The 23,783-nt window shown below is 40.2% G+C and overlaps 1 protein-coding gene across 1 annotated transcript; it reads left to right on the forward strand.

Annotated features, from left to right (window-relative positions):
* The first annotated feature begins 5,023 nt into the window (after nucleotides 1-5,023).
* On the forward strand, nucleotides 5,024-14,836 carry exo1 (exonuclease 1). Its single transcript, XM_061087141.1, has 13 exons — nucleotides 5,024-5,184; nucleotides 5,317-5,436; nucleotides 6,277-6,400; nucleotides 7,464-7,601; nucleotides 8,666-8,878; nucleotides 9,317-9,504; nucleotides 9,619-9,721; nucleotides 9,811-10,024; nucleotides 10,371-10,557; nucleotides 12,262-12,799; nucleotides 12,977-13,057; nucleotides 14,218-14,414; nucleotides 14,719-14,836. Exons 1-13 carry the CDS (start codon nucleotides 5,024-5,026, stop codon nucleotides 14,834-14,836), a joined length of 2,382 nt encoding a protein of 793 aa, XP_060943124.1.
* The last annotated feature ends 8,947 nt before the right edge of the window (nucleotides 14,837-23,783 follow it).

A 23,783-nucleotide genomic window follows, 5' to 3' on the forward strand; every position in this document is an offset into this window, starting at 1 on the left:
TTTTTTTTGTCAAGCATGACCCCAGAGATTTGTTAACAATAGTCTACACAAACAAACTGTTGTTGAGATTGTCTTTCACACACTGTTTGACTCAATATTTTTAAATTTGTGTCTTCAGATTATGATATGAAAATGTATCGATAAACATTTTAAAGGTTGGGTAGTTATCATAATATTTTCAATATATCAAAACCAATCGAGAGGCAAACTTTAAGGTAATGGTTAAATCAGTGTAAATTCAGGGTGATAGAATGATTGATGTGATAAATCTAATGATTATTTAATGAAATATATGACGTCCGTCTCCGTGTTTTCATTATGCAGGTATGTGACTTGAAGCTGCATGATCCAGATGAGGTACCGCTACTCAACTATCATTTATTTTTATCATTGTAAAAATGTTTATTGATGCTGCTTTATCATTGGTGCTGTTGTAGTGATGCTACATTATTGCACCTCACTATGATTACACTTTTATCTGCTTAAATACAACAGTTATATGGCTGTTCCTGGTCTTCTCTCGTCTATCTCTGTACTTTTAGACCCTGAGTCTACTTCTGCTTGAGTCCTCACCCTGTAAGATGGCCATATTTGTTTTTTCTTTCAACTGTTGCCAAAAGTTCATTGAAACAATGTATGTTGTGATGAGGCGCTGTAAAATTACAATATAATGAATTGAATGAGTTCTGTCGGTGTGCTTTATATAACAGGCAGGGTTTATTGTAAGAATTAGTATTTGTTGAAAATGTGCTGAAGAAGAGTTTATGGAGGAAACAGGCATCCGTTTGGTTTATTTTGTGGGGAAAATAAATTGATGCACTCTTTGATTTAAAAAAATAAGAAGTTTACATTATGTCTCATCTGCGAACGAAGGGCGAGGCTTGTGACAAATCCTGCAGCCAACCACCTGAGGGACAATGAAAATGTTCTGGCTTCACTTTGGGAGCTGTCTTGTCGTCCATACAGTCATTTGTTCAAAATCAAGAGGTGGCTGGTGGAGATCATTACAGCTTTGTTTATGCATGTAATTTGGAATGTATGAATTACTTGTACTTTGTGCCACTTTAAGTTCAGATGGAATTGCTGTCTCTCTCAATTAATTACATTTATATTACAGCTTAAGTTATGGTTAAGATTTTATTTACAAAACATGGAGAGAACTTCTACAATTTGATGATTTGATTGACAGCAAACGGTGGAAGAATACTTTGGTACTTGGTATTCTTGCAAAAATATTTATAATTTTATGGATCCAGCTTTTCAAATGTCAAGATTTGTTGCTTTAACTTGTATTAAAATCTTGTAATAAAATTTTATGATTTTTTCCCCCATTTTTTATTTGTTTGTGTCTTTTTACCCCCAACCATTGATTGGTTAGCTCTAACAATAAATATAACAGAAAATCATCTTTTATTAACAGTATCAGCTACAGGGACTGAAATCATAGTCAGTAAATAAACATGAAATTCCAGGCCTCCCTCATATAGAAAGACAGGGCTGAAAGTAACAGTGTTGCAGCACATACACACAAGTATATTATATTATTATCATATTTTCTATAATCGCTGGCCAAGTTCGGGCCAAAACGTCCCTTAGACCACATTTCTAGATTTTACCCTTAAAGCCTTGCTTTAAATATAATAATTTAAATACAACACAACATATGTTAAAATACATACAAAGTTCCTAGCCTTTTACTTAAGACAGAGTGTAAAGCGTGGCCTCCTATGGCCACAATGAATGAATGAAACCAGAAGCAAACCCGTTCAGTGAATCATAATATAACAATGATATGATATTGAGGGAGATGGAGGGCAGCTATGGAGGACCATACATGACATAAGTATAAATAAATAAATAAATGTAGAAATAAAAACAGAAATAAATACATAAATAAATAAATGTGGAAGACATTTATTTAGACATTTCTGTTGTTATTAACGTATTTATTTATTTATTTCTGTATTAATTAATTAATTTCCTTTTTATTTATTTATTTCTGTATTTATTTCTGTATTTATTTATACTTATGTCATGTATGGTCCTCCATCCGTTTATGGGCAGCATCTCTGGCAACCCTTCAGATGAAGCCCAGTTCATCCGGAAAACCGCGGACATGGCAACCCTCTCCACTTTACAGCTATTAACCCCGCCCTCTGGGTCCATCTGACCAATCACAGCAGGTTATACTGAAGCCCTTGTTTTACCGCTAAAACCAAACTCGCTCCAGTTTCTTCTTCCTGCAGCTGCTGGAGTGTTTGGATAAATACAACAGGACAGAAGTGAGTTGAACTCCACACTCCCTGTGTTGCATGTTTGTTCCTGTGTGTCGTCCTGTGACACACTGGACTTTGTGTTAGATTAACGAAGACACTGCCCACTGGTTGTGTTGCTGTGAATCACTTGGAGCCCTTCGCTCGGTTGAAGGAGAAGAACGAGCCGTCAGTGTTCGCTGGTCCTGAACCCGGAGAACCACACGGTCAAAACCTCATTGAACACAGACCTGCTTATAAATGAACGCTCAGAAATCCTAAGATACAACAACTCGATACCATTTCCTCAGTCTGACCGGGTTATCTGTTCAATTCGGCTTCATCAGTTGCCAGAAATCTCTAGTTAAACTGCTGTGTGGTGTTAGCTAGCTGTGGGTTAGCCCTGTCCTGTAGCTCTGCTGGACGCACAAAGCTTGAATAACTGATGACCACTAAACCCCGAAACACAGGGAGGTGATGGATCATAACTTCTCACCAGATACATGTCGATGATTTCATACGGTTTGATTCAGATCAGTGAACCTTGTCTCCATCACCATGTGAGAGCAGCAGCCTCCACATTCACCCTGGCGTCCAGCAGTCAGTGCCACTCAACAGAAACCTCAGGAAGCAGTAGGGTTGCAAAATTCCGGGAATATTCCAAGTTGGAAACTTTCCATGGGAATTAACGGGAATATGCGGGAATTAACGGGAATAAACTGGAAATGTTGTGGGTAATTTATACTAACTGTATTTACCTTGTCATATACAAACATAAATATAAACATTTTGTTGTGTCATAGGCTGATTTGAGCCCTGAGGAAACTTTGGGCACTTGACTATATGCTTCTGCATCGTTGTGTCATTCTTAACATAGGTCTTTGCACAGTATTTGCAAATGTACACAGCCTTTCCTTCTACATTGGATGGGGTGAAATGTCTCCACACATGAGAGAGTGCACGTGGCATTGTTCTGTAGAATAAGATGAGAAAAAAGTTTGTAAAAAAACACTAATGCAATGCCAGAGATATAAATAGTTAGCCAAACAATTAGAATCATCTGTACTCATATTTTACAATTGATGGATAAATGAATGGAAATAGGCTAGATGATCAGATGAACAATCCTCAATCAGCATGCTAATATATTTTCCCCAGTAATATCATGGAAACTTACCTGACTAGTCCTTCACTCTACAGCAGGCCTCAGTAGCCCTGCTGTAGAGTGAAGCATGCTGGGAGTTATCTGTGCATGTGATGGAAGAATGCACAGTGGAGGGTTGAAACTCAACGTTCCATACATCTTTACAATAGAGTTTTGAATGATGTTTTTATTGCTCAGCGTTTAATTGTGCGTATTTGTTTTTCTTTCAAAATTCCCAAAATTCCTGAGCTAAACTTCCCATGGAAAGTTTCCGGAAATTTACCTGATCTGTATCTGTACAACCTGATCTCAGCTGTAGGTGTTCACTGCACGTACCAGGGGATGAGCACAGAGCTTCTGTGTGCAGGAGAACATCTCATCACTTCACATCAGCTCGAGCTATGCTGCTACTCATAGAAATATAGAGTTGGATCAGAAATCAGGGTTTTTTAACTATTGTACTTAGTAATACTGCATATTTGCTTAATCACAATCTCCTCACATGTGTAATCACTCCACTTCATCTTATGTCAGAATCAGAATCAGGGTTATTGGCCAAGTAAGTTTGCACAAACAGGGAATTTGACTCGGTAAAGTGGCTCTCAGTGTGCTTACACAGAATACACATCACAAAACAAAACAATACAATACAAACAGTGCGACAGTCTAAGAAAAGAGGTGCAGGGATAATTATTAAACGGTATGTGTATTACGGTTATACAGTGAGGATGAAATAAAATAACCATAATTAAATATAATTATAATATATATTATATATAATATAATATAATTTCCTAAAATATTTTCCTCTGTTTTATTTAAACCAGGTCAAAGGTCAATGAACGCCTGTCATTGCTTTGTCTTTACTGAAGTTTTACTTTTCCTGTAATTACTGTGATTTACTAAACATGTTTATTGCTTAACATAAACATCTGTGGCTTTGCATTGTACTCTGATATTCTTAACACACATTAATTATGAGTTATCTTTTTTTTTTCGTTATTGGCAGGGACAGCTTATTAGCAACAAGTCAAATAACTGTGAGGGGAAAAATAAATATGGCAGGAAAGGAAAACATATCTGTCCAATTCCTTGTCACAGCTGAGGGAACGGAGAGGAAAGACTGGACTGCATATACATGGCAAACCTCACACAGAAAAAAACAATCTACATTTTAAATCCAGACCTCTTTCCAGGATCAGGTCTTTGAGAGACTCTGTCAGTCTCTTTGTAGCCCATGATCAGTTTAATTTTAGAAGCAGGTCCACGTGTACTGAATATGCATTGTACAATGATAGACGGTAATAATAATAAAGGATTCAAGTCAGGTTTTATTCGATGCTGTAGGTACTTATTATATCTATATTGAATTGTTTGGCCTCATTTTTTTAAACCGGGGAAGATGCTGGAAGAATATCCATCAAACTATATTTTCCACTCGCTGCATTCACTCAATTTAAATTAAATCTAACAGTCGGGTGGATAAGATATATTTCCAGATCCAAATAGCAGTTGCTTCCTCTCTGGAATGGTCTTAATGTTATATATGTTTTTAAACAACGAGCATTGTTTGAGTATTTTGATGTTTATTTCACAGGTTCTGTGTTGCTCAGAGCTGCAGCTGAAGATGGGAATCACTGGTCTACTACAGTTCATCAATGATGCATCTGAGCCCATCAGCGTGAAAAAGTACAGAGGCCAGACAGTGGCTGTGGACACGTACTGCTGGCTGCACAAAGGAGCGTTTTCATGTGCTGAGAAGCTGGCCAAAGGAGAACCCACTGACCAGTAAGCATGGTCATCATTTTACACGAGTGAATGTTTTCACAAGCATCAGTATTTATTTACCTTGTAATCTGCCTGTAACAAGTGTTTAACGTCCCAAACTGATTTGGATAATTTCATTTTTCCCAAACCTAGATATGTACAGTACTGCATGAAATTTGTGGACATGTTGTTGACCTTTGGGGTCAAACCAGTGCTGGTGTTTGATGGACGCAACCTGCCTTCCAAACAAGGAGTGGACAAGGCTCGCAGAGAGTGAGTATTTACCTCCGCTGTGGATGAGTGTGAGGATGCTGAACACTCTGGAAAAAACAATTCAATATAGATATAATAAGATAGATCATTTAAAGACTAATCTAAGAAATAATGGACAGATTAATCAAAAATGGCTTATTTGCTGCTTTAGATCAGATATTCTACAAATGCTTGCGCCAACCTTTTGTAAAGAAGATGTGTCAGACAGGAATTAGGTCTTCACTTAAACAGGAATGAACTCAGTGGAGAATGCTGCACCGACAACAAAAGTGCATCTAGATTAGCATGTGTTTCTGAGAAATACTCTGGTCCTGCACCAAACACAATAATCCAGTGTTTCTCATACCTGGTAACAAACTGGCTGAGACAATGCTTGGTTTGTTTGAAGGACTGCATTTCAAAATAGCAACAGAACCGCACTGTTTGTGTAAAGTTTCTGAGAGGAATGTACATACTTGCAGACAGGTGAGACCAAACACCCTCCCACAAACGTGTTTAAACATCATGAATCCAAAGGGGCGTCCAAAATTCCTTGACAAGAAAACTGATTTGTATTTGTCACTGTCCTAATTTTGTCTTTGCAGCGACTTAAAAGTGAGACCACAACATTAAACCTTCCTCTGCGTCTGAAGATACCTTCAACTAAACACACATCTTACAGTAATTTACCAAGACAGCTGTCTGTTTGTGGGTTTGCATCATTGTCCAGAATCAGACCTCAGCTTTAGGACATATCCCCCTTCTCTCCTTCTGATTTAGTTTTTACAATGTGAGACTTGGAACTGTCTATGGTCGAGAGTGTTTGATATAGTAATCCTCTTTCATTCATGTACCTTTCAGGCGCAGACAAGCTAACCTTCAAAAAGGCAGACAGCTCCTCCGTGAAGGTAAATTGTCCGAGGCCAGGGACTGTTTTACCCGCTGTGTTAACATCACACCAGCCATGGCTCATAATCTTATTAAGGTGAGCCTCAACGCTATTGATGCTGTCTTTACAAATGCACTATGGTGATTTGAGAGGGGGAAATATTCTTAAAACAATCATCAGTAAATTAAATCTCTCAAAAGACAGGACATACAAATGTTGTGACAGTAACGGGAGGTGTTCCTCGATATGCACATGTGCAGGAGGTTGAGACCTAGTACTGAAAAAGCCATGTGTGACCTGGGCAACATCGGAATCCTGATGCACGAGCCTGACACCAAGCAGTCGTCCCTTACAGAATCTACCGTACTGGATTCAAAAGTGACGTGAACAATGTCAGAGCCAGTATTCACAGACAGGACCCAGTTACATTTGTTACTCTCATTCTGTTTCATTCTTCCTGACCAGCAGACTGTGTGTAATTCCCAGATGAGCCATCAGCCATGGGCCTGTTGAGCATGTGTGCCAAGCTCAGGAAGGGACTCTGAGTGCAGCCTGGAGGGTGAAGAGTTCTAGTGTGTTAACTCAGGAGATTTCTCAGACCTCTATAACTTTTAGAAACCTTCAACTTAAAGGAGCTGCACTCAGAAGTACGGTCAAACATAGTCTTTTCTGTATCACACAATTTAACAGAAAGTGGAGAATAACAAATCTGAAATATGAAGCTATATATATATATATAATATATATCAGGATGTTTGTTGGTTATATCAGTAATGTCTACTGTATTGATTAAACCAATGTTGCACACTTAATAATGCCTTAACCTATTTGTATTTATAACCAGACTGTTGAATGAAGTCATGTTACATAGATAGATAGATAGATAGATAGATAAAGTACTTTATTCATCCCCGAAGGGAAAATTAAGTTGTCATAGCAGCCGGTATATTTGAATACAATAAAATACAATACAATAAAATTAAAAATATTGAGGTAGAAAGAATAAAAAACAGAAGCAAAAGATAAAATACAATACAATAGGTAGATAAGGTGCATTGGCAAGATGATGGTGGGTAACATGATTTCCGTTGGTTTTGTGCCATAATTTAGCTTGTTATAACACGATTTTCTGTGGGTGACTTTTTTTTTTCTCCACCAGGTTGCAAGAGCAAGAGGGGTGGACTGTGTGGTGGCTCCATATGAAGCTGATGCTCAGTTAGCTTACCTCAATAAATCCGGTTTGGCCCAGGCTGTCATCACCGAAGACTCTGACCTGCTGGCTTTTGGCTGTAAAAAGGTATGAAGAGCTACCAGGGACTGCATTCCCATACACAGTATAGTATATATATGGACAAGACGTCCAAGTATTTGAACGATTGCAATTTTTTTTCTTCAAGCTCCGAATTCAAGAACATTCAATTGAACATAAAACAATGGATACCGCATTGAAGGGTCACATTTATTTTGGGTAGCTTTACATTTATATGAAAGAACAACAGTCTATGAGATATATCCCTTTAACGCACCATAACTGGTTATTTGGTGGCTAACTATCTCTTGGGCAGGCGTTTGTTCATTCAATGTTAATTTATTCTCAAAGTTCACTGGTTCAGAGTCAAAATTATGGAAAATGAGAAAAACGTAATGGCTCAGGACACAAAGCCACCACCTCATCAGTCAATCAGGGTGCTGGTTCTATAATGCCCTAGGAATGTATGGCTGCCAATGGAGTTGATTCACTGGTACATTAATTAATGATTAAACGCAAGAAGATTTCTTGCAAATCGGAGATATACAGGAGTATTTTTTGTGTTCAGATTCGGTCAAATGCGTCATAAGTTGTTACTGTGGAAGATTTCACACTGTCAGTAAAGGAGTTTCCACTAAATATATCATATGATGATGTTGTTTTACTTCGTATCCACTTAATTTGACACCGCCAAAATGTTGGCACTGTACATTTGGTGTAAAACTACTAAATCAAAGCTGTAATTTGGTACTTTAACTTAGTTTCCATTATTTTATTTAAAATTGAATGTACTAAAGCTCAAAGCCTGAGGGAGAGAAGACCAAGAAGATAAACTGTAGAGGAGCCCTGATAGTTGTATAGTGAAGGGTGAGGTTACCGGCTGTTCATTCAGACAAAACAGAATGGGTTGAGAAAAGCACTGGTGCATACTTTATGTACTATATTAAGAACACCGATTTGATTGGTTTATCATGGGGAAGAGAAAGGAGAATCATATCATGGACGGGTGTGCAGTGTCTGTTTTACAGCAAACTAAAAGTTCAACAAAAACAGACATTACCCAAAAAAAAATCAATTACCCCACTCAACAGTTGTCTTTCACAATCATTTAGGTGATTCTGAAAATGGACAAGCAGGGCAACGGTCTGGAGATAGACCAAAGTAACCTGGGCCGATGTCGCAGCTTGGGGAACGTGTTCACAGAGGAGAAGTTCCGGTACATGTGCATCCTCTCTGGCTGCGACTATCTGCCCTCCCTGCATGGCATTGGCCTGGGCAAAGCCTGCAAGCTGCTGCGGCTGGCCCAAGACCCAGATATCCTGAAGGTAAGACCAGTTGAAGTGGATGAAGCTTTTAGCAATGTAACCCCTGTTTGACCTTGGGACTCCACAGCTGCTTCTGAAGACAGTGCTGTATGTTCAGGGCATCAGACTCAAACCAAGACAAAGAGGTCTGCTGTCTTAGCAATCAGCTGACTGAAAAATATGACTTCACCATTCTTAGACGGTCTGACAGTTTTTTGAGTGAGAGGCATGAAAGAAGATTCCATATTCTGTGCCCATAAAAATGCTATAGATATCAACATATGTTACGTTGAATTATATTAAATAATATCCACAGAATCCAAATGAATTAGGTAAGTACATAATATTGGTTACATTTTTACCAATGACAAAATACTATAACTAATGACGATGAAAGTGTTTACAGATTAAGGAATAATATTCACAATTGAATACAAAATAATTTTATGTCTTTATTAGGTGATCAGAAAGATGGGCCAGTACCTAAAATCTAGTCTAGTGGTTCCCGAGGATTACATCGAAGGGTTCATCAGAGCCAACAACACCTTCCTTCACCAGCTCGTCTTCGATCCCATCGGGAGGAAGGTTGTACCGCTCAACCCATACCCTGAGCATATTGACCCAGACACACTCAGCTACGCTGGAACGTATCCTGGATCGAATTACACCTGATGAAGTGTCACATCTCTGCATTCGCTTTCAAAATAGATACTGTTAAAGTCAATCTACCACTGTTGTGCCCTTGACAATGTTGAATCCAGAAATGTAGGAGATGACAAAGGCTTGCAAATGGCCTTAGGAAACGTGGACATCAACACAATGGCGAGGATAGATGACTTCAACCCAGACAAACCCACTTCACAGGTATCACATCATGATCAGTTAAATAAGACCTGATTATCAAAGTGAAGAGTTGCATTTAAAGCATAACAACTTCTCTAATGTTTGTTCAGAAGTCTAAACGCCGTAGTCGGTCCTGGAATGACTCACCAGCTCCCACTGGGCCTAGTATCTGGAGTGTAGGCTTCAAGCCGACCCCTGCTGCCCCGCCCTCTTCTGCTGAGTCTCCAGACAAGACTTCCTCCACCAGGGGGAAGGAGAGAGTCATCGGCTTACAAGGTCTGAGGCTGCCCTGCAGAGAGCTGCAGGTGAAGAGACCAAGAGAAGGTGAGCTGCTAACTATTGTTTCACTGCAACATACCATTTGTTGCAATATACAATCATAGTTGATCTACAGCTCGAAATCCATGTTGCTTGACAATCATTGTTGAAACCCAATCATTTGTGTCTACACATAAAAATTTGACTCGTCTAAGTCATGGACCAAAACATTAAAAAGTCGAAAATATGACTCCTGGTTTCTATGTACCTAGTTTGCTTGATTGATTCACCCAACTCAGCAGGTATAGACTAGTAGTATAGAGCCTATTATGACAGAGGAAAAAAGTATTAGTAATAGTATTAGTAGTATAACAGATTTTAATATCAGGATTGTACATTTTTTCTCCCTTAGACTCTGTAGTGTCAGACCAGGATGTGCTGCAGCAGTACTCCTCCTCCAGTCAGAAACGATCCAAGACAGACCAACAGCCTGACAAGCCCAAACTAACAAGTCAGTCACAGCCACGCAACCGCTTCGCCACGCTGCTGCAGAGGAGGAACCAGGAAGCTGCGGAGGATGGCCAGGCCACATGCAGCAGGTGACATCATATGGCCTTAACCACATCTAATCATCTCTTTTATTGAGACTACAGTTTATTAACAGAGGAAGTTAGTCTAAGTAACACAAATAGTTTAACTGTACAGCTGTGTGCATTAACAATGCAGGGATGTGTTGCCTTTAAATACATTTGATCCTTTTCAAAAAGAGTAAAAGAACTATGTTGTAAAAGAATTACAACATAGAACACATGATTTCAGGAAAATGCTGGAGATACATTGTTGAAGAAGGCATCAGAGAGATTACTGGATCAAATCCTGAAAGCAGTGTTTTGTAAGAATGATTTATCTGAAATTTGAAGATTTTGTTATTAAAGAAATTCTTTAAAGGTTCAGTGTGTAGAATTTAGTGACGTCTAGTAGTGAAGTTGCATGTTGCAGCTGAATACCCCTCACATCAACATCCCTTTCCGAACATGAAAGAGAACCTGTGGTAGCCTTCACCGGTCATAAAGAAACTCAAAGGGGGTTTCGGTTGTCCAGTCTGGACTACTGTAAAAATCATGGCGGCCTCCATAAAGAAGACCTACTCCCGATATAAAACTCAAATATTTAAATATAAAGGGTCTATTCTAGGGTAAAGAAATGAACAATTCATACAATTTGGATAAAACACATCAGTGATAACATAACTAGGATTAGTTTATATTCCATTTCTGCCAATAGATCCCTTTCACCTAAATCTTACACACTGAACCTTTTAAGAAAGATGTAGCTGCACCTCATGTAAAACAATAGTAGAGAGTCTCAATTAGATAAGGGAAGCTGCTCTGACACACGATGCACGTAAAAATATGTCATGGATCAAACCTATTAAAATCAACGTGTTAACCTAAGTACAGTTTTAGATTAGACAGAATGAGCGTACTCACTCATTCTCAGAGTGTATAAGATGATCCATGAGCTCATGCCAGTGCATTGAGTTGGGGACATGTAATCAGGGTGTGGTTAGCTTAGCTCAGCATAAAATTGGAAGCATTGGGCCATAAACTAACATGAGTCTGACAAAATGCAGGTTGACATAGTGACTGATCACCTGGCTAGTTGCTGTCAAGCTTTGCTACATCTGGTCAAAATAGCTCTCAAGGCTAGCTATGTTGCTATCGGTTAGTTCGCTACGTGGTTGAAAACAGGTAGAACTATTACTCCGTTTCTCGCAGCCCTTTAAATTCCGGCAGAGTGCAGTAATTTAATAATAATAAAAGAAAGTTAAAATATATATAGGTGCTCCAAAATGCTGCTTTGGGTGATTTCACACTACTTTTATAACTTTTGTCATCACCTGTAGCCAGAGATGCAGCCTGGCAGTATTCTGTGATTAGTTTGAGCATTTAATTCTCCAGGAAAGCACAAGTTACTGTTTTTACATTTCTTTGTGTACAGATTAAACAAATAAGATTGTTAATTATACGATAGAGATGTGTAATTTTACAGATTTAGAGGTGGTGTTTATTTGGAGTCTTGTTTATTTTTGTAAAGCTGATTTCCAGCCGGTATCCCACCTGTTGATGGTTTTACATACCTCGGCCATTTTTTGGGATTTTCATACTTTGTGTGGACTGTGTGTAATTTCATTTTGACTAACACCAAATGGGTATATTCCCAAAAATGTCTTAACTGTCCCTTTAAGCAAGTAGCTGTACGTGTGAATATTATGACGATGTTGCGTTTATTCCCGCACACAGATTCTTCAGCAGTTCCAGCTCCACAGTCAGTCTCAGCACCCAGGAGTCTGCTCGGGGGGGTTTACCTCATGGTGTGGAGCCCACAGCTGTAACTCCCACTGACGACAAGTCCTCTCCCAGCGACCAAACCAATGACAGCGACGGTCCCGATGTTCCATCTGTGGACACCCCGAGCCCACCTCCATCACCAGGCACCTCACCCCCCAGTTCATCCAGTCAAGGCCTCCGGCTGTTTAACTGGTCGGGCAGCTCCTCCTCCATGGACAAATCAAAAAGCCCTAATTCCACCTCTGGCCTGGCTGCCCTTCAGCAATTTCAGTTTAAGAGGGAGAGTTTTTCCTCCTCTCCAAAGACCCAACATCCCTGTAAAGACACGTCGTCCTTGTGTCCGTCCCCCACTGACGGAAACCCAGAGGATAACCCCCCGGACTGCCCTCCGTCCCAGGACAGTGCCTACTTCTCCCAGTCTCAGCCTGACCACACAGCCTGCCACAAAGAGGAAGTCCCCATCCACAGCATCCAGAATGACGACACATCTGTATGTTCACACAAATCTCCATTATACTTATAAACCTAATTATATATCCCATGTAGTTGGGCCCGCCTTCACAAATACATTATCATCATCATCATAGATTGATGAGTGGGTGTGCAGAAAGCTATTTTAGTCGCTTGGCATTGTGTTCTTACATGTGTTTTTCACGTGCTTCCTCAGGAAATGAATCTGCACAGAGATCCCGAGGTGGAACAGAGTCCAACACACTCAAATAAGAAATCTGGCATTCTGGGGTCAAAGGTGGGTTTGAGCATCCAGCAGACTTTGGGTACTATCTTAGTTTTAAGTCTTGTGTATTTAGAAAATAATATAATAATTATGATACATTTCCAGACAAATGTGTAACTGAATAATGAAATGATGACTTTTTATATCCATAAGGTCAAAGGCCAACTTCACTTTGACATCATAATGTTCTGCAATAACACTGATCCTGCTGTTATTTAACACCATACGTCTTGATGACCACTAAATTCACTTGACCGTACAGTTTATTCAACCATTCACACACATTCAATCAGTGCATATATCACCTAACACTCTATCACCTGAGCCACAGCCGCCCTTAACTCTGCAGGAGGGCTCCGACTTCCTGCAACTTTATCATAACTTAAGCTGCTGAAAATCAGGTGTTCAGAAGTGTGAAATCAGCACCAGTTATAAATGGTCAATTAATTCGCAATCGTTCAGATTTAACACGATTTAATAAGTGATATTTAGTTGTAAATTTACATTATATCTTTTAACTTGACATCGACATCAGTTTTCTGCATATAAAAGCTTTTGTAACAACAAACTTATGACAGTGTAATAAGAACTACATAAATTGACAGAAACTATGTTATCTAATAATTATTTAATGTGTACTTTGAGTTGTTACTTTGCTCCATGTCCCATCCACTAACATGAGGGAGGCAGGGTTTATGACCAATACTACAGCCAGCCACCAGTGGAAGGTCCAGAGGATTTTGCCATTTGTATTATAGGGCTTAACAAGATGTGACATATTCTGTCTTTAACCCTCAACAAGAATAGTAGAGTTAAAACTACCAAAAAAACTATTAAAAGCAGAAAAAGAAACATAGAAACAAGAGAGAGACACATGTGAGGGATCCCTCTCCCAGGACGGACAGAAGTGCAATAGATGCTGTAGTTTTCATCTATATCTTCTTTATAAAGTCAATGATGTGTATACTGTCCAATGGTAGTGATCAGAGCTTTTAGAAATTGATAACATAATCCAAACAAATGTCTCTTTATCTGAAGCATCTAGAAGAAACACACACAGCAGATTATTAAATTCACAATTTAAAAGTAATAACATTTAAGACATTTCTGTTACAGTTCAGTTCAACACCGTTTTTTTTCTTTGTAGTTTAATCTTGTCTTTATGTCTGTAGGTTTCAGGTCTGTCAAAACTGAAGTCCATCAACCACAGTCCAGCAGCAAAAGTGCCGTCGTTGGGCCCAGCCAGGGCCAGTGGGCTGAGGAAGAAGTCTGTGGCATCTGGGAAGAAAGTATCCTCCCCCAATAATGAGAACAGCCCTGGAGTCCAGGCCACCATCAGCAGCCTGTGGAAGAACTTCAGCTTCAAAAAGTAAATAAGGAATACTCAATTACTTTGTAGATCATCAGAATATAATATTTGGGTCATAAGTTCAGTTTACAAGACCATATCCAAAGGTATTGGCTCTTTGCTCTTCACAGTTGATCGTTTAAAACAAATTGCCATTGAGGGAAAGAGTAAGTGTTTTGAGGCATGGACTCAGACCTGTAACGTTATGTAAACTCACTGGCATTGTTGAATCATGGCTGTTAAACCAGAATGTTTTATTATCAGTAGTTAGTTTATATAGTTCCTAATGGAAGAGCTCTGAGACCATGCTGCTTTTGTTTTACAGAGACACCCAGAAGCTGACTTCCTGTATTGAGGGAAAGCCGAAGCCCATGTCTCCAGTCAAAGACAACGTGCTGACCAGCTCGTCTCACACAGACAGCGGCTTAATCACCAGCTTCTGAAAGATGCTTCGAATGTTTCACACAACTCTGTGTGGGAGGGACGTTTTTTAAACATACCATGTATGTCAATTATATTCTCATCAACTTGTATTTCTTAATGTAGTTTTAAATAAAGCAACTGTCTTATGATCAAAGTGTATCCTTGGTTAAGTTTTGAGTAAACTCTACATTGAAATGACTATATTATACTCCAGAGTGTTTGCGTAACATCTTTCAGGAACTGTGTGTTTACCTTCAGCACAGCAGTCAAAGAATGTAACATGTAGTAAGGTGGCTCTAAGAATGCACAATGCATACTTGAGTGTTTCCTGAAAACCTCCTACCTGCATGCAAGCCAAAGAATGTGGCGAGAAGACTGCTGGCTTGTTACGTCTTCAAAAGCGTGTTGAGTATCTGCACTTGTCCAACTGAGCTGAGACTTTTCTGTTGACTGTTAAGAATTGTATGAGCTCTGTTAAACAATAATAATAATGATGGTGGTGGTGATGTCAAAGGCTCTTACGTTCATCTATAGTTGTGTCACTTGACAGAATAAAACCCCTGATAAGGCTGGTTCTTGTAATCCTGCTTGCACTTTTCATTTCTGACAAAGTGCAAGTACTTCTGAGGAGGATGTAATGGCTCTGTGTCTATAAATTATCAGATTTACATGTACCACCCAGTTTATTCAGAAATTCCTGAATTGAAACGTCCCCCGGGCTGATTTAAGGTGACAATTTTACCCCCAATTATTTGTCCCCAGAGTCAGGCCTTGAGGCCTCCTGACCCCAAGGGATTCACTTTTAATTTACAATTTTACCGATTTGTTGAAACTTGACATCAGCTGTGTACACACACACACACACACACATCTACTTTATAAACTATATATGTATAAAGTTTTCCAAAACACAAGACGGGTTCAGTTCACCTTCCGATCCAAAGTCCTAATCCCAAAGTGGATTTGCTGACACCTGTTGCTGCATCACTTTACTGATAGGTTTCTTACATCTGGTGACATTCCTTTTTTATATTTTATATTCATTAATTATATCTAATGAAATAAAAATTCTACCCAGAACATTTTATTGTAACTTCAGAATCAGAAAGGATTTATTGCCAAGTAGGTTTACACCTACCTGGAATTTTCTTTGGTAAAAAGGTGCATACATTTAACATAAAGCATAAAAACACAATAAGTACTTCACATAAGAAAGAAATAACTGTATATAAAACAAATATATATACAAGACCTAAAAATTTAAATAAAGAGTAAAATGCAAAAACAGATATATTTCTTCATTACATTTGTAACATTACATAAATGTCCTCCAGGACATTTTAAAGCCAAGATTTCCCCCATGCCCACTGCTATTTTTACATATGCTTTTGACTCACATAAAATTAAAAACAGACTTACATTGAAGAAAACACACTCTTTTTCATCTTTCCTTTTTCGTTTTAGTTTAGCCAGATAAAGCTTCTGGCCCCTGCACATAGGAAGCAGAGCAGTGGTGTTTGTATGAAGCAAAGTGACGCACACGTTTTATTTGTTTCATGATTTTCAAAAGTATTATCACTTGACTTTTAGGGACTAAAACCTTTCAGGTGTAAAGTCGGGGCCCCTCTTCACAGTTCAAGTTCGGGTTAAGTTGGGAGTTATTAGCAGCTCAATGAAAGGACGACTCCCCTCTAGTTGGGAACCACTGAAATAAAGAAGTAGCTACAACATGAAATGCTGTAACAGTATATCTGATAATACTATCGTACTTACTTCAGTTGGTATTTTAGTCAGTAAGTGGTGTGAATAGTTCTTCCATGACTAAGGAGGGAGACCTTCCCATCTCTATGAGCTTTATCTGTCATAGTTAGCATAGTCTATACGTGTTGTCACAGAAGGTGAGTGTGTATGAAGGGAAGTTTATTACTTTAATCATTGCTCAATGTTGCTGTGGGCCAGAATACCAGAGCTAACCCAGATACCAGGCATACTTCAGTCGCTTTTCAACCAGCCTGACTTATTGTTGTTCAGGGGCCATTGGAATAAATCACTGCTTTAGCCTTGACTCAAGTGCCTCCTAGTTACAGGACAGCTAAAGAGACAACAACAGCTCATATGATGTAATTGTCTGTATCCCACTTATTTGAACTGTTTTTTTGAGGTGTGATCTTGTATATCTTGTTGTTTATGTTGCCTTTTCACAATCTCGTGAAAAGAAATGGTGTTTCAAAGGGAAATGGGACAAATTAGAAAAATTAGGTGCAAAGGGACATTTAACACGGTTAATGAAACAATACGAAGCTGCTGGACCAGTTGAAGAGAAATGTTTCATACTTGAAGACTCAACTGTTAGTTTTGGCAGAATGCTACCGGCTGTGCTCCACCTTGTTACGAAGCAATTAAAGCAGGAGTTGCTCAGAATGTGAATGAGAAGTCATCAAATCACAGGAGTAAGGTGCACCACTCAGGTCACACGTATCCCAATCACAAAACCACAGTTAAGCATTTGTGTTATTTACAAGTGTTGAAATAGGATTCCTCATGTGCATGGTGACATGGTTACTTTCCAAGTATTCATTTCCTAATACAGGGTTAGTTAGATAATATTACCTGTACAAACTTGTGCAGATGTTGATGTACAATTATCCTGCTTTGGTAGAATGCTCGTGGAAGTAAACCTGCAGAATGTTTGGAATGTCTGTGGTACTGGATACCAGCAGAGAAGATGTAATTGTTTCACTCATCACATGTACCTATAGGATATAACGTTTTTTATCTACAATGAATAGATGCGGATGTGTTGTTGAAGCTTTAAAGAGTCAGAAATGAAATATGTGCTCTGCACATCCCTGTGCCAGGAATGCAGTGTCACAGCATTCCCTTCTGAACACATGACACGAGCAGGTCCATGTAAAATACACTTTTTTGTTAAAACAAATCTAAGTAAAACAAACCTAAATCAATTACACAGTGACGGTCATTATATTTCACCTTGTGGCTCAACAATTCAAGGGGCTGCGCATACAAAGTGTCACAGTCATCAAATTGTATTAATATAGCCCAAATTTACAAATCACAATTTGCCTCATGGGGCTTAACAGGTGCAACTTTGGAAAAGGGGTGAACCCCCCCTGAAACCCTAGAGTCTCATGTGAGGAATCCCTCTGCCAGGACGGACTGAAGATCAATGTCACAGGTGTGAGTGAGTGTAACGTTCAAGATGAGTAGATGAGTGCATACCACAGCTTCTTCAAACCCATAGTTAATGCATTTCACATACAGTATATGGTCAGTACTAGCACTATATCAAGGACCGATACCATGGAAACCTGTTGCTATGACAGCTTGATCCGGTTCACAGGTTTTTAATGGGAGGCTTTAATAAAAAAGACAGGCCTGTCTCAACACGTTCCTTTCACACATGATCACATTAAGCTGTGTATGAAACATTTATCATCCAGCACCTGTTGTCTTCTGTGTATCTGGTAAACTAACGTGTTGTACTGGAGCTTCAGTGTTGGACCAGAGTTCGTTCCTTAAAATAACAATGGTTTTAAAAGTGTAACTGTAAAGCCTATTTCCTTTCCTTCAGCTGACCATGGGGGATTATTCAAAGTTAGTTTAAAATAAAACATATACTTAAGAATACATTACATAATTTGACCATGATAGTTCAAACACTTAGCATTCTTTCCATCTTCTAATGATGCCTTGTGAGGATGGAACGTTTCTTACCACCTATTAACCACATCCTCAGACAGAGCGGGGGAGGGGAGGCACTCACATATCGTATCTTTACCCACTGTTATATTTGTGATGGAGTGTATGCACAAGCTTGAATCCTTTATGCTGTACTACTTTTACTTCATATCGTGTAACTTGAAAAATATGACATATTAAATGCAATTTAAAGATTTGTGTTACTATTTTTGTAATCTAGAAATCATTGAATCAAATTAGTTGAAGGAAACAAGCGATTTCCATAATCAGGAAACGGTGGTGACCACGACATCCGGCTTCCATATCTGCCGCTCTCACCAAGCAGTTGAAGAACTGATTGAGGATATTAAAGAAATACCTTCAACATTTACCAGCCTGGTAAACACCGCTGTTACACTGGGACCAGATATAACTGTATTCTTTTTATCAATTTATATTTTTATTTAACAATGTATGACAAGAAACAGTGAGTACAGACCAGCTAACAGATTGGGATGACAAAGCAGATAGCAGAGTGTGTGTGTGTGTGTGTGTTTGGTTTTCTATATAAAAAAGGACAATAATAATAGTGGACCTATTAAATAACAAATATTATGTAATATAATATAATAATGTTGGTATAGTATTTGACCTATTTTTGTTTATTTCATTATTTCAGTTTGTTTGCTTTGTGTTATTTTTGCCTTTGACCATAGCTTTATTTACTATACATGAGGTCCGCATACAGCTGATGCTATGTAGTAAGTTTACATGAATATACATATGTGACATTGTCAAGATCATATTTCTGGAGGCAAACCTAACCCATCTAATTATACAAAAACCCCAAAGGAATATATCTCAGATCGTGCATCTCTTCTTTGAACGATTGAGCCCTTATGCAGCAGAGCCATCTACGCCGTTACAAAGCCTTATGTTGTTGTTCCAAGAATAAGTTATTCTGTTCAAAATAAAAAGAATGACACAAAATGAATCTTTAATGAATTCTATGAATATGAACCCTATTTAATTTGACATTCTGGAATGCTCAAAGGTATCATTTTCTTTCTTGCCCTTAAACTAATATTCTCAAACAGACAGGTTTACAACGGCCACTGCACTTGTCTACTTTAATGAATAATAATTAGCCATTGTGCAGTTACACTTTAATGGAGTAATTATTAACTAATATCTTGGCGATGGCTGGGACCTGCTGAAGAATCGGGCCCGGCACTAACTGATGGATGCCCTAGCTCGAGCTTGTTATCAGCTATTTGAAACTGATGGCTCAGGTTAAACAGGATGTCTCTGCTGGAGAGGACAACAAGATTTGACTCCCCCTCCCCCCTCTGCTATTCCATAAAACAGCTTCCAGAAATTTTCTGAGATAGCTTTTACAGTGAGGTTGACCTTTGACCTTTGTCAGGCAAATTGTCATCACATCATCATTTTTATCCAACCGGACATTTGACTTGTGGTCAAAAACATGAGGTCACAGTGATCTTTGACAACCAAAATCAAATCTGTTCATCCTCTGAGAAGTGCACGTTGTGGAAAATATGGAAATTCCCTCCAAGTGTTCCTGAGACATCATATTCATGTGACTGACGGAGGCCGCAGCAGCATTACTTTTGGAATGAGCATGTTCACTCTTTGTGTGTCTCGATGAAACAAAGCAGTGATTCTGGGTTAGCCCCTGGCTCTCTGTGTGCGTTGCAGTGACACTGAAACATCTTGCAAGTGTCTTCAGGGTGAATGAAAGCGTGTAAGAGAAGCAACAAGTCTTTCTGCCGGCTGGTTTCCTAACGAGCTGCTAGCGACCTAAACACGAGGTATGTAACCCTTGGCACACTTCAGGGCCGGGATGAATGAGCCTGTGTCAGTTTCAGTGTTAACTTGTAGCGCTGCAGAAAGCTCACTTTCCTCCACGTGCTCCACATGCCTTTCCCCACTGTGGCTACCACTGCTATACGCAATAACCGGAATGACAATGTCTGTGCACTCACCCATCAACAACAGAGACAAGTGCACGTGTCGGCACTGCAAGTCTACAGCTAACGAGAGGCCATCGGGCTGAAACTAAGAATTTTACTTTGCCTTTACTATGAGGAGGCCGCTGCTCAATAGCTGGACAAAGAAATCAAAACCTCTGCTGCAGAACCCACAACCTACCAGTTAGTTTGACTCATGCAAACAACATTCGTGCTGTTGTACCAGTGTGTGTGTTTGTGTGTATGTCTGTGTTTGTGTGTGCATCTTTGTTTCACAGAACTCGATGCTCCTCCACAAGTATTCATTAAATGGAGCAAGTTTAGACCTGAAGTGGAGACAGTGAATGAAACATGAATCAAGGAGCCTTTATTTTCTTTCTTCACCTCTCTCTCTCTCTCTCTCTTTCTCTCTGATTCTAAAAGAAGCAGCCCTCGGCTAAGAGACATGTATGAACAAAATCAGCTGCAGCTCAACACCTGGTTGATATCAAGGTGCTGTTGCCTTCTGGTCATTCACAGGGACGCCACACACACACAGAGCCACGCAGATGGTCTGTGTGTGGTGTGTTTAACAGTCGGAAGACAGACTCACAGCCCCTCCTGCTTTCATCAGATATCATCATGCATTTATTTACAGGCTGCACTCTCAGATGCTTTCAGACTGACATTCTGCATTGGGGCTGTATGTGAGAGCGCACATGTCCGAGTGAGAGGCTCCAGACTTTCTTTGGAGTTTCTCCAGCCAGCCCCGGAGAATATCGGAACGAGAGAACTGCAGGAGATCCTCTGCAGGATTAACCTTGAGCCAGTGGAGGTGTTGATAATGTGTCTAACACGAAACAGAAGCCAAATTGAAAAGACACTAAAATATATATATATATCTTTGGAGAAAAAGTGGAGGCACAAATGTAGAAGACACAGACGAAGGTGTTAGGAGAGTTTGGGGTGATCAGGGCCGACACTAGTATCTAAAACATGTGATCTCTGCAGCAGAGTTGATATGTCATGTCCTGTCTCTCCCGGCTGCTCCGCCCCTCACCTGAATCCAGATTTCTGTGTTGTTGTGAACCCGTCTGAGCGGAGAATGTCGTTGTTCAGCCGAAAAGTTCATGTCAGAGAGCGGCTTCAGTGCCTTCATATTGGGATTGGTGAACAGTATTACTGTGGGCAGTCTAGTGAAATCACATACAGGCATCCCCTTTGAAAATATATTTGATTCAGAAATGAAAGGAAATGTCCGGCTGTTTTTGAGGGTTAAATTTCCTTCTACTGATTCCTCCCTTTATTTCTCACCCTTCTGTCACTAACACGTCTGCAAGTTTAGTAATGACAGATCTTTGTGATCAAATTAAATTAAAAATTTGAACTAATTTACAATAGGGTCTTAAAATCTGATGGGAAAGTGGTCTCCTACTGATGGTTCAAGTGTGGGTGGGGGTTAATGAACAACTAATATAGCAAGTCTTTGCTCTCTCCCCCCAGGAGACTTGAGGAGCTGTTTTTAACCAACTCAGATTTATGTATCGCCAACGATAAAACCACTCAGACCAAGCCAGTCTCATTTCAAGGCCAGACAAATGCGAAGCCTCTCCCTACATTGACTGAAGTGCACTCCCTCCCTGTTCCTTCACACTCACGGCTCTGCCTGTGGCCTCCCAGCTACGTCTCCACATCCTGTTCAAAGCCCTGGTAAAAGTGAAGGAAGGATTCAGACGCTTGAGTTAATGTAGAAGGTGGAATAACCTATGTTCAAAATCAAATTCATTATTTTTGAGGAAGTGAAAAAAACACTTAAAATTCAATCATTTGAAATCCTGTCTTGTGCTGCCCTCAGTGTATAGGCTAAATTACGGGAACTGTCAACTACATTTGGTTCAGTTATGGGGTCAGTAAAGTTGGGTCAGGACTCAACTTTCACAATTTAATTTCTTCTGTATACTTGAGACACATTTGAGATGTGAAGGGTGCACTGGAAATCAACCTGCTGCCACAACAAAGTTCCTTGCATTGGTGTCTGTGGCTGCCTGGGTTCTGAAGAAGGGTGTGGGAATGCAACAGATGCATAGGGACCATATTCTTGTGCAACACCTCTGGGTGTGGCTGCAGTTTTGGCAAAAAAAAAGGAAAAAACACAAATGTATAGTTGGGTTATCCAAAAAAAGCGTGCAGGCCACAAATGTGACATAATCACACCTTAAGAGTCCTCGAGGAGCTTCCTCAGAGGTGTCTCATTCAGATCAGTACAGTTTATGTCGCAGATCTCTTTCCTACGTACAATCAATCCTCACAATCTGCACGCTGAGCTATGGTGTTCAGCCTGCGATGGTACATTCCTCCCACCTGTACTATAGCCATCGGCCTGGGGCACTGGGAGGACAGAAACCCACAAATAGCTGAAATTCATTTCCGTATCAAAGGTCATGTGGACATATGCATACAAATAGGAGTCTCACAGAGTTCGGACTGTGCTGCGGGGGTGGGAGCAGCCTGGAGGATGGGGGTTGGTCTGGGGTGCAGGTTGCACTTTGTAAGCTTCAGCAGAGATTGAGCAGCTTTACCTCAGAATTTATGATCATCTTTTTTTGTCAGATGATTTTATCCAATGCAACTTCTGTAAGAGTGAAAACTGTTAAATAATGCAAAGTGCAGGGGATTGGGTAAGGAGGTCACAGGCAGGTCTAGATAGATCCTGTACACACAGCTCTTAGTACAGATGTGAACGCATTTAGATCAGATAGCAATCCAATCACACCTGACCACATTCGGAGGTGGTCTGGGTCACATGTGTCTAGGGTTGGGTACCGAGAACCGGTTCCAATATGGAACCGGTTCCAATACAACCGGTACCTACCCGGACCGAAATGCAACGGAGATTTCGGTGCCTCATTTCGGTGCCTGAGCCAATCGAAGACTGAGGTCTCCGCTCGTCCCGCCTCCTCACACTTCCGCTCCTTCCTTCATGGGAAGCGGCGCCTCCCGCCGGGCCCCCGCGAGCTCAGCTGCCGGTGGACAGACTCCTGACAGGACAGGCTCCCGTGCCGGGCGCATTTCCTCCTTGGCGGTGCTCCGGGACCGGCTCCGGGACCGGCTCCGGGACCGGCTCCGGGACCGGCTCCGGGACCGGCTCCGGGACCGGCTCCGGGACCGGCTTGGAAAGGCTCGGGCTGGAGGAACGAAGACCACGCCGAGAAATGTTTCATAAAAGGGGGACGAAGGCGGGGGGCCGAAGTCTGCCTGCGACAGCCCCAGCCGCGGAGACACGGGGGTCTCTGAGTGA

This window comes from Limanda limanda, chromosome 15 (assembly GCF_963576545.1).
Source record: "Limanda limanda chromosome 15, fLimLim1.1, whole genome shotgun sequence".
Taxonomy (NCBI): domain Eukaryota; kingdom Metazoa; phylum Chordata; class Actinopteri; order Pleuronectiformes; family Pleuronectidae; genus Limanda; species Limanda limanda.

Bases quoted from the DNA above. Each gene is read 5' to 3' on its own strand.
- exo1 (XM_061087141.1), top strand. From the start codon at position 5,024: ATGGGAATCACTGGTCTACTACAGTTCATCAATGATGCATCTGAGCCC. The intron at 9,505-9,618 runs GTATCCTGGATC...TGTTGAATCCAG, and splicing joins ACACTCAGCTACGCTGGAAC to AAATGTAGGAGATGACAAAG. The intron at 14,415-14,718 runs GTAAATAAGGAA...TTTGTTTTACAG, and splicing joins AAGAACTTCAGCTTCAAAAA to AGACACCCAGAAGCTGACTT.